Genomic DNA, 10,877 nt, shown 5'->3' on the forward strand with positions numbered 1-10,877 from the left:
ATGATCTAAGAGATGAGTCCTGTGCTCCGTACCTGGACGATGTGTTGTGTTATGCACGGTCATTTGAAGAACATGTGGAAGTAATTCGAAAAGTCCTCCAGACCCTTAGGCGCCATGGAGTAAAACTTCGCCCTGAGAAGTGTGAACTCTTCCGCCAGGAAGTTCGGTACGTAGGTCGCTTGGTATCGGCCACAGGAGTGAGAATAGATCCTCGCGATCTCGAAGCAATAGTGTCGCTCAAGAGTAACCAACCACAGACAGTAGGGGAGGTACCGAAACTCCTTGGATTCCTTGGATACTATCGTCCTTACATACAAGATTTTTCACGTGTGGCGAAACCAATTTATGAACTACTTCAGACTCAGCCAGGAGTAACAACATGTCAGTACAGTCAAAAGAAAAAAAAGGGTCCCCAGATGCCCTCTCGAACGCCAGTGGAATGGACCAGTGAGCACCAGAAAACACTCGACCTGCTGATTGACATGCTGGTAAATCCGCCTGTCCTGGCGTACCCGGACTTCAATCTCCCATTCGTACTACACACTGATGCATCAGAAAGGGGCCTTGGGGCTATCCTCTATCAGCACCAGGATGGAAGGTTGCGGGTCATTGCATTTGGTTCCAGGCCCCTGTCTCCAGCTGAACGGAATTACCAACTGCATAGTGGGAAGCTGGAGTTTCTTGCATTAAAGTGGGTGGTATGTGAAAAGTTTAGGGACTATTTGTTTTACGCCCCCCACTTTACCATTTTCACTGACAATAATCCCCTAACTTATGTGATGAGCACTGCAAAATTGAATTCAGTAGGCCATCGTTGGGTGGGAGAACTGTCAGATTTTCGCTTTGATATCAAGCATCGACCGGGCAAAGCGAACATCGATGCCGACACACTGTCACGCCTTCCCCTTGATATGGAGAAATATGTCAGAGGATGCACAGAAGACTTGTCAACAGAAGTGGTGCGAGCGGTTTGGGATGGAACTCACGCTGCCAGGAAGAAGGATGTGGCTTGGGTTGCAGCACTCGGAATGACTCGCGAAGATGCAGATCGATTATTCCCTGTCCAGCTGCTGCCGTCTGTAAGCAAGGTCGAAATCGCTAAAGCTCAAAGGGATGATCCAGTGATCTCCGGGGTAATGGAGATGAAAGAGACAGATGAGATGCCGGACAAAAACAGGAGAAGACAGGTGATGGGTCCAGCTAGAAAACTCTTACGAGAGTGGAGCAAGCTGTCGTTGGAAGATGGGTGCCTGTACAGACACGTGACTGGAAGAAAACAGCTTGTGCTGCCAACCAAATACAGACAACTTGCCCTGGAGTACTTGCATGATAGGATGGGACATGTCGGCCAAGAAAGAGTAATACACTTAATGAGGGAGAGGTTCTACTGGCCACATATGAAGAGAGAAGTTGAGGAGTACATCACAAAGAAATGTCCATGCATCAAAGCAAAGAAACCAGTGACTCATGTCCGAGCGCCAATGGGGAGTATAACTTCCAGCTCGCCTATGGAACTGGTTTGTATCGACTACCTGCACCTGGAGCAGAGCCAGGGAGGGTATGAGTATATACTAGTGGTCATGGACCATTTCACATGATTCGCTCAAGCCTACCCGACGAGAAACAAGTCAGGGAGGACAGCAGCAGAGCGGTTGTTTAATGATTACATCCCTCGGTTCGGTTACCCAGGGAAGTTACACCACGATCAGGGCAGAGAGTTCGAAAATGAGCTGTTCCGAAATCTCCGACATCTGGCTGGGGTACGTCACTCGAGAACATCCCCCTACCATCCTCAAGGGAACCCGGCTGAGAGATTCAACCGGACTCTCCTGCAAATGCTCCGAACGATGGCGGAGAAAGAAAAGGCAAAGTGGAAAGATCACCTACCCCAGATGGTGCATGCCTATAATTGCACTCGTCATGAGTCAACAGGATACTCTCCATTCTACCTGCTGTATGGACGGCACCCTCGCCTCCCCATTGACTTAATATTCGGATTGGTTGAAGAGGATGAGGGACAAACGCCCCGAGGATTCGCTGAACAGTGGGCTAAAAGGATGGCCGATGCATATCAAATCGCAAGTGAGAACAGCAGACAGGCAAGTGCACGAGGCAAAGCCCAGTACGACCTCAAAACCAAAGGAGTAGTGCTAAGACCTGGGGACAGGATACTAGTAAGGAACCTGAGTGAGCGTGGAGGCCCGGGAAAACTCAGAACATACTGGGAAAAAGCCATCTATGTGGTAAAAGAACAAGTGGCCGAGAACCCGGTGTATAAGGTGACCCCCGAGAATGGAGGTACGAAGGGAACACGCACACTACATCGAAACCTATTATTGTTGGTAAATGACTTACCTGTTGAGACTCCGAATCCTGGGAAACCTGGAAAGCAGAAACAAAACAGACAAAAGGACAGAGAGACACCGAGTAAGGAGCTTACTTACCATGGTGGGGAAGAGACTGATTCGGATGAGGAAGACTCTGGAGGATATTGGCTGAGGATTCCTTCAAGTTGGACCGAGCCTAGACAAGGGGGTACTTACCTTTCGAGTCCAGAACTGATTCGGGAAAGTCCTGTGGTTGAAGTAGCTCCAACAGCACCTACAAGAGAAGAGCAAGAGCAAAGACAAATGTCACCACAGAGGGGAGATATTCAATGCAGTAGTCAATCATTGAATGATCCTGTTCACTTCTCCAAATCCTCGCCAAGGAGTGAAGAAGATGGTGAGGTCGAGAGTCTTCCGATGAGTGACTATTTACCAGAAGAAGACCCAATTATGCTAAGACGATCTGCTCGAGAAAGAAAACCAAAGAGCATGTTCACGTACGAGACACTGGGTCAACCCTCAATACAACTTAGGACTGCACTTGACAGTGTAACAGCTTGTACACTACCATACTTACCTGTGTGGGCAACACCTTATACAGTACCACATTCGACATAAACACATTCACACCTTTCACACCTACAGTGTTAGTATATTGAGTTACATACATGTAGTTTAAGGGGAAAAAAAGAAAAGAAAAAATTGAGTATTAAACTGTGAGTTTTTTTTTTTTGTAACTGGAGTTTACTTTATTTGTCAGGGAGGATGTGACACCCCAAAGTATGTGCACATTTTGTGTAAAGTGTTAATACATTAAGCAAAAGTGGGTTGTTATTTATGTGAACTAAAAAGAAATGTGGAACTTGAAAGTGAATCAGTACAGGATCGGTGTAGAAATATAGTTTGTTGTTGTGGTGAGAAGACGGGACTCTTATTATGAAAAGTGAAAGGAGGACTCTCATATAGGAGCTGTGTGCGCCTGCGCCCTCACATCTGCTGAGGATTTGGTGCGACGTGACACTGTGGCTCCTGTCTCATCACTTTTTCCTGTTATTTGGCAGGTATTATTGTTACAACAACTTGATGATATGCACACGAGATCTGTACTGTAAATGTATATGTTCATGCCGCAGATATTTTGAGTAATGACGTTCGGGGTTGTGAATATGTTGGATATATGCAGACTGTCCGCCATTTGGTGAACGCGGTAACACGAGGTGATGATGAAATGAGGGTAAATCGATTCAGATTGACTCCAGTTACAAGGTTAAAGTGTTCATTATGAGTTTACTTTAAAATTGTGTTTGTTTATTGAGTTATGTAAACATATAAAGATCGGATGCACTTTCTCAGTCAAATGTCTCAGACATACATTCAGCTGATGCAATTTTGTGTTAATTCCTGCCGTAGCAGAAGGGAAAATGAATGTTAAATATGTATGGTACATATGTGTAGCAGGGTATTAGTCCTTAAATGATTCAGTCATTTGTAATTATGTTACATGCATAAACTATTCTTTTGACTCATGTGAGTAGATGTACAAGAGTGTTGAGAAAAGCTAAAATGTATTAGTTTTGTGAGAGAAAAGTGAAAATGTGAGATTTGAGTTTCTGTTGAAAAATATGGGAAAAAAAGAGAACTAACACTTGTAAACAGAATAAGAGAAACAAGAAACATACTTTAATGCTTTATTATAAAACAATGTAAAAGAAAACATTGAATAAACACATCTGCTGAGGATTTGGTGCGACGTGACACTGTGGCTCCTGTCTCATCACTTTTTCCTGTTATTTTGCAGAACTGTCTTATCTGTATACTGAGCCTTCGCGTGGGGCCTGTAACATTCGTTATTACATCCAAGAACAGAACACCACAATCGCTTAGACGCCATTCTGCTCATAGACAGTGCTCCAGCATATCAACAATGACCGCGCCGGTCCGCGTGGACTATGATTGACCGCTCGCTTACGAGCGAGGGCGGGTCTGTGTTGAAACGCTGCTGTCAATCAACAATCGTGGGAGGGGCGTCCAACCGTGTGACGTCACACGGTCGAACGGCTTCATTTGAGGCAGGGGAAAACATATAAGGAGATTTTAAAAAAAAACACTGGATGGATTTTTATCATTTTATGATGGTTGTGTACAGGCACTGCCAACACACATTTCAGTAAATCAACTTGTAAAAGTGCATGTACCATTATATGACCCCTTTAAACAATTTAATATAATGTAGAACATTTGATATAAAACAGTTTTTAAACTGGTATATAGTAAATGTATCTTCTTACCTTTGTCAGTATGACTTAATTTACACTGTGTGATTAACAAGTGGTGATTAACAAGTGGTCATATCTGTATTTAAAAAGTATTGGGAATGTATTTTAATCTCCAGTGAATGTTTTTATCTGTTGTGACTACACACTCTGTGTGACAAGATGTGCAGATCTGGATGTCATTTGAAAGGACCGGGTCCAAGAGTTACTGCGTACACCTGCGTCAGCACTGATAATGGAGTACAGACATTAACATAATGTATGATCTATAATTATTACAGCTAGAAGTGACTGGAAAAGGTCCATTTTTGGAAAGTTCTCAACCTTATCTAATCTTTATGACCTTTATCATTTCTGCATGTCCATATATGTTATAGAGTTGCTTTATTTAAATAATCTTTCATCACTCCTACAGACCTTTAGAATTTTTTTATTAATCTGTATAGTATTATAGTATTATAATATAATATTACAGTATTATATATATATATTGTGTCAAATGCCACACTTCTCATGGGTATATAACACAGCCATTTATAACTCCTGTTTGTCTGGAGATTTTATTTAAAAAAAAAAATGTCATATTAGCCTTGTGCATTTTCTTGTGCTACTTAATTGGATGAAAAACATATATTTTGAATGATAATTCAGCTATGCTGATCTACGTTGGACATAATATTCAGAAACATTGTTAATAAATGGCAGGTGTTTTATTGTTGATAAATAAGACAAATGATACACTTGGCATTTATAAATTTGCAAGAAGCAACACATTTTCTGTCTTTCTGTCAGAGGTAATAAAGAGTTGCTAAACTGAAATAAATACACAGCAGTTTTTACAGAAAGAGAGCAACATTTCTGCATCTATATAGATGAATGGTTAAGATGTAAACAACAGGATATTAGTAAAAAAAAAAATCACTTATCCTAAATATTAGTGTTTGGCCTATCAACTGTAAGACATCTTTTTGATGCCTAATAGTATTATTTAGGTCATGGTTATGGGAGATATGTAGGATTTTGGAGTCACAATTCTCACGGAAGGAAAAACAGTTCTGTTAGTGACAAAGTAAGAAGTCTTTGAAGCATCTAATTTCTCTTGATGAAGGACTCATACAGGGAGGTGAGCTGGTCCTTCAGGTCCTGTGCGTAGGGGTCCAGCTTTTCCTTCAGGTCTTCAGCGTAGGGTGTGAGACTCTGCTGGACCATCTGGGCTCTCTCTCTAATCTGGGCCTGAAGATCCTCAGCCAGAGGGGTCACGGTCTTCTGGAACTCCTGCAGACGCTGGTCAACCTTCTCCTTGATTTCAGCAGTGTAGGGCTCCAGCTGAGCCTGCAGCTCCTTCACGCTCTGCTCCAGGTTTCCTCTCAGTTCCTCACTCTTCTGGAGCAGAGTGGCCTTCAGGGTCTCAGAATCCAGGGATTCTGCATATGGAGTCATAGCTGTCCTGAGCTCCTCCACTCTCTGCTGGATCTGGCTCTTGAGGTTGTCGGCATAGGGCTCCAGCTGGTCTCTCACAGTGATCAGGTCCTGGCCCAAACGCTCCCTCAACACTTCAGTCTCTTTAGTGATTCTGGTCATCAGCTTTTCAGCCAGAGGATCCATCTGTTTCTTGAGGGTGACGGCATATTCACTGGCCACATCGGCACTCTGGGTCAGTCTAGTACTGAGATGTGAAAAGTTGAAATGTGCATTTATGTTAATGGAGTTCAAGATTTGAGTATTTCAAAAATAAACTGAGACTTATGGACATTACTTACTTGACTTCCTGACCCAGTTGAGATTCTCTGATCATTTCTAGGGTGTCCTCTGCGGTGCGTGTGGCCTGGGAAACATAGCTCCAGAATGCATCAGTCAGCTGCTCCAGCTGTGGCTTGGGCTCATCAGCATAAAACAGGTTGGCTTGGCAACCTGGAATTTTTTTTTTTAATTATAAGTCCACCAGACAGTTTTCAATCTACTCAAACAGCTAAATATTGCAGTATATGTACTTGTTCATGTCTGTATTTGTCTGTGTAATTAATTTCTGTTTTATTGTTTCCCCCATTATTTTGGAACATTTTTTATTGCTTTTTTGGTATGGTATTTCAACATGAAGTTAAACACTAAAATTCAATGGAAGTCTTGAATTCTTGACATAGGCTTTATCTAATATTACATAATGTGTTGATAAATAGGTAAGGCGTTTCAGCTTCTTGGTCACAAGAGACAACAACATGATTTACCTGTGAATGCCACAAAGGCAAGGATCAGATACAGTTTCATCTTCACAGCTGTTTGCTAAAAAGGAGTAAAGAAAAAAAATGTTATTTGCATTTGCATGTTTAAAACATTTCATATTTGCACAATGTATTTTACCAACACTAAAATACTTTTTGTAATAGTATTTTAGCAATTTATTATAGACTGTTAATCTTAAATTACCTTCAAGTCCCCCAGGTATTGCTTAGTCCAGTAACCCTCTGTGAGTCCAGACAGTCTGAGGCTTTAAATATATATGTGTGTGTGTGTGTGTGTGTGTGTGTGTGTGTGTGTGTGTGTGTGTGTGTGTGTGTGTGTGTGTGTGTGTGTGTGTGTGTGCACAGTTAAATAATCTACAGAAGAAAATCAAAGTCCAGCATCCAGTGCCATGCTGTCAGTGTCACTCCCCCCACAACCTGCTGTAACATGATGTTGTGCTTTGAACCTACTGATAATGAATCTACAAATAAATCGCCTTAGACAACCTTTCTCTTGACTCTAGACAGAGCCATGGTGTATTCAGTGGGAATTTAACTCAAATCTCTTTTGTAAGCTTTGGATAATGAGATCTTTGAAAGGAATAAATTTTTTTGAATTTACAGTTTATTTGTCATTATAATTCACTGATTATCAATGATTGATTAATCTTTATTTAGTTTAATAATCACAAATAAATAAGCATACTTTTATAAGCAAATGGGTAGAAAATGCTGTTTCTCTTAATTTCATCTATCTATAAATTACAGGAATGCCTGTCTGTCTGTGTGTCTGTTACGCGCATATCTCTCGAACCGTTAGTCCGATGGATTTCAAACTTGACAGGTGTCTTGCTAAGGGCACGAGTAAGTGTAGTGCCAAGTTTGACGTTGTTTGGATTAGAAATGCAAAAGATGTATATAAATATACCGGTAAATATATCGGTAAAAGAAGCACTTAGAAGGTTGTGGTTTAAAAATAAACATTCTGACATGAACACTCTGTTAGCTAAACATTAAGTCAGCTACACTGTTTACTTCTGAATATTATATTTTATTCACGGCCATCATTTGTAGTAGCCTATTCACAAACTGTTTGCTCAAGCGTAGCATTTTTTCGTAGTTCACTGTGTAGCCTGCTCCCTGAATCGTCATTCATTTGTGGATGTTAACTGAATCTGTAAGTCAGCTACGCTGTTTACTTCTGAATATTATATTTCATTCTGGTGCGCTTAACGTTATCGCTGTTTAATAGTAGCCTATGCTATTCACCAACTAAACATATCCTATTCAATGCGTTCACAGTCTCAGTCCATCATTTGTAGTAGCCTATTCACAAACTGTTTGCTCAAGCGTAGCGTTTTTTCGTAGTTCACTGTGTAGCCTGCTCCCTGAATCGTCATTCATTTGTGGATGTTAACTGAATCTGTAAGTCAGCTACGCTGTTTACATCTGAATATTATATTTCATTCTGGTGCGCTTAACGTTATCGCTGTTTAATAGTAGCCTATGCTATTCACCAACTAAACATATCATATTCAATGCGTTCACAGTCTCAGTCCATCATTTGTAGTAGCCTATTCACAAACTGTTTGCTCAAGCATATAGCCTGGTCTCAATGCTAAGTTTTTACCATAGACAGTATAAGAAGTGGACAGAGCCATCTCATTGGAACTCAGTTGAGACAGTTGAAGCCCATTTTTAGCGATTTTTGAGCACTTCCGTTCCTGACGCGCAGACTCAAACCGACTCAAACTAAGCTTGATGACGTGAGCAACCTGTCTGACAGACGTTAATCTTCTAGTAGCTGTGCGTGAAAATTGCCAACGTTAATCTTGCAGAGACGGGGAACTTGAGCAAAGAGTTCTTTGGCGTGAGTGAGCAGGAGTAAGTATTCCGTTGCTTTTATGGACTCATTATCTATGTGCTTCTCCCTTGACGGGACGTCCCCCCGATTGCCTGCGAGCTTCTCCTCCTGTCTGTACGATAATTTCTGTACAGCGCGACAGAGAGTCGAGTGGTTATGACGCAATCGTTAGCCTATTTTTACAAAATCTGTTTCTACGGGGCCATAATGTAACATAGAAGGTAATGGAGCCCTTTATACATTGTCGTGTTTCTTTAGAAATAAATATTGGACAAATGGAGTCTTTAAACGCCTCAGATGTAAAGTTATTCGCTGTCAAAGTGACGCCAAAATGAATGGGAGTCAATGGAAATGCTAACGCAAGTGAAGTTCTGCTACAACATGGCGGCACCCGGCCAGCTTCAACTTCCGGTCGATGGATTACCCCCTTGGTTTTTACTGTGTCATGCTCGCTGAAGTTAGCCTGTAACTATGTGATGATGAATATGCTATGTTAAATTGCTATGTAATCTAATCTAAACTCCTGCTACCTGTACACAGATACCCAAATACATGTCACCTAATATCACCATTATAAATTGTTATGCAACCATGTAGTTCAATTTTCCATATTTACCAGTATTGTATGTCATTATGTCAGTATCATTATTGCTTTCCACCATACACAAATAAAAATGTCACTGAACTTTTGTTGTGTAATTGTAACAATGAGCACTCAAATACACCAAACCAACAATTACTAAAAATTACCTACAGTGGCTCCACTATAAGTTTATCAAGCGACGAGAATACTTTTTGTGCGGAAAACAAACAAAAATAACGACTTTATTCGACTATTCCATTGCTTCCTTGTGGGCCTGAGACGAGAGTTCAAGAGATTTCCAGGACGCATGCACGAGAACTGACGTTCTTCTTCTACTACTATGTACAGCGCACGTCTTCCTCTGCTTGTAAGACGCGCGCTGTGTAGTAGAAGAAGAACGTCAGTTCTCGCGCATGCGTCCTGGAAATCTCTTGAACTCTCGTCTCAGGCCCACAAGAAAGCAATGGAATAGTCGAAAGTATTCTCGTCGCTTGATAAACTTATAGTGGAGCCACTGTAGGCACATGAAATATTTAAACATTTTCTTCAATGACTTTCTGGGCCGTGAAGTTTCACTCCCTTAGGAAGCCTATGGGGGAGTGATCCACCTCTCAGATTTAATCAAAAATATCTTAATTTGTGTTCCGAAGATGAACGAAGGTCTTATGGGGTTGGTACAGCATGAGGGTGAGTAATTAATGACATAATTTTCATTTTTGGGTGAACTATCCCTTTAAGCACTATAAAGTTGACCTTTGTGCCTCCACAGTATTTAGTTCAGATTAGGATGTAAACTTTCAACTGAGAGGCTGTTGTCTTATGTGGCCTCATCACCTTTTTTTTTTTTTGTAAACTTTTTTTTTTTTTTTTGTAATTTACTTTTACTAGACTATAAAATTAAGATTATATAATATAACAATTAAGAATAATAATACATTTTGTCATGATACATTCTGTAGAAAACATGACTTGAAAGTGCTTTTAAAATGTTTATAATCAATGGGGACTGTATGCAAGCTGTTGCAAGTCTCAAATCAAGTCAAGTCACCATTTATATAGCGCTTTTAACAATACAGATCTTTTTTTCATATAGCTTTACAGTGATAATAGAAAATTAATGCAGCTGTACACCAGCTCTAGAAGAAAGTCATTGTCTAGCTTAAGTAAGTTTTGGATTTATTCATTTTCTGTTGTCATTTTCTCAAGCCATGTGATATGTTTATGTGACAATCACCCAAAATAATAATTTATTATTGTGATTTTTTTTTTTTTTTTTTTTACATTGTGTAATTTTTGAGGTTTGAAAGCCTCAGCGCACATCTATTGAAATTACATGAAAAAGTGTGAACAGTTCATTATTCACAATTTCTAATTTTTGTGTTCCACACAAAAAAGAAAGTCATACCTTATTCTGATACTGATTATAGTAAAGGTTTGGAATAACAAGAGGGTAAATGATGGCAGAATTTTAATTTTGGGGTAAACTATGCCTTTAAGACAATAGTGGTTTTGAATTTTTTTTAAAATATGATCAATAGGTCTGCTCAAGGACAATGGTGCTTTTGTTGAGTAGATTTTGTTGAAAACATTGCATGTGGATTTTGACCAAAT

General features: G+C 40.4%; 1 protein-coding gene across 1 annotated transcript; it reads right to left on the minus strand.

Annotated features, from left to right (window-relative positions):
- Window positions 1–5,288: 5,288 nt before the first annotated feature.
- LOC130101777 (apolipoprotein A-I-like) lies at window positions 5,289–7,084 on the minus strand. The gene is made up of 4 exons (XM_056267626.1): window positions 7,025–7,084; window positions 6,826–6,880; window positions 6,361–6,511; window positions 5,289–6,266 (listed from the first exon to the last, which is right to left on the minus strand). The coding sequence occupies exons 2-4, from the start codon at window positions 6,863–6,865 to the stop codon at window positions 5,690–5,692; spliced, it is 768 nt and encodes a 255-aa protein (XP_056123601.1). The 5' UTR covers window positions 6,866–6,880; window positions 7,025–7,084; the 3' UTR covers window positions 5,289–5,689.
- Between the last annotated feature and the right edge of the window lie 3,793 nt (window positions 7,085–10,877).

Source organism: Rhinichthys klamathensis, unplaced genomic scaffold, assembly GCF_029890125.1.
Source record: "Rhinichthys klamathensis goyatoka isolate OS25496 unplaced genomic scaffold, OSU_Roscu_1.1 h1tg000262l_1, whole genome shotgun sequence".
NCBI classification, from domain to species: domain Eukaryota; kingdom Metazoa; phylum Chordata; class Actinopteri; order Cypriniformes; family Leuciscidae; genus Rhinichthys; species Rhinichthys klamathensis.

Bases quoted from the DNA above. Each gene is read 5' to 3' on its own strand.
- LOC130101777 (XM_056267626.1), bottom strand. From the start codon at position 6,865: ATGAAACTGTATCTGATCCTTGCCTTTGTGGCATTCACAG. The intron at 6,512-6,825 runs GTAAATCATGTT...AAAAAATTCCAG, and splicing joins TGCCTTTGTGGCATTCACAG to GTTGCCAAGCCAACCTGTTT. The intron at 6,267-6,360 runs GTAAGTAATGTC...TTCACATCTCAG, and splicing joins CAACTGGGTCAGGAAGTCAA to TACTAGACTGACCCAGAGTG.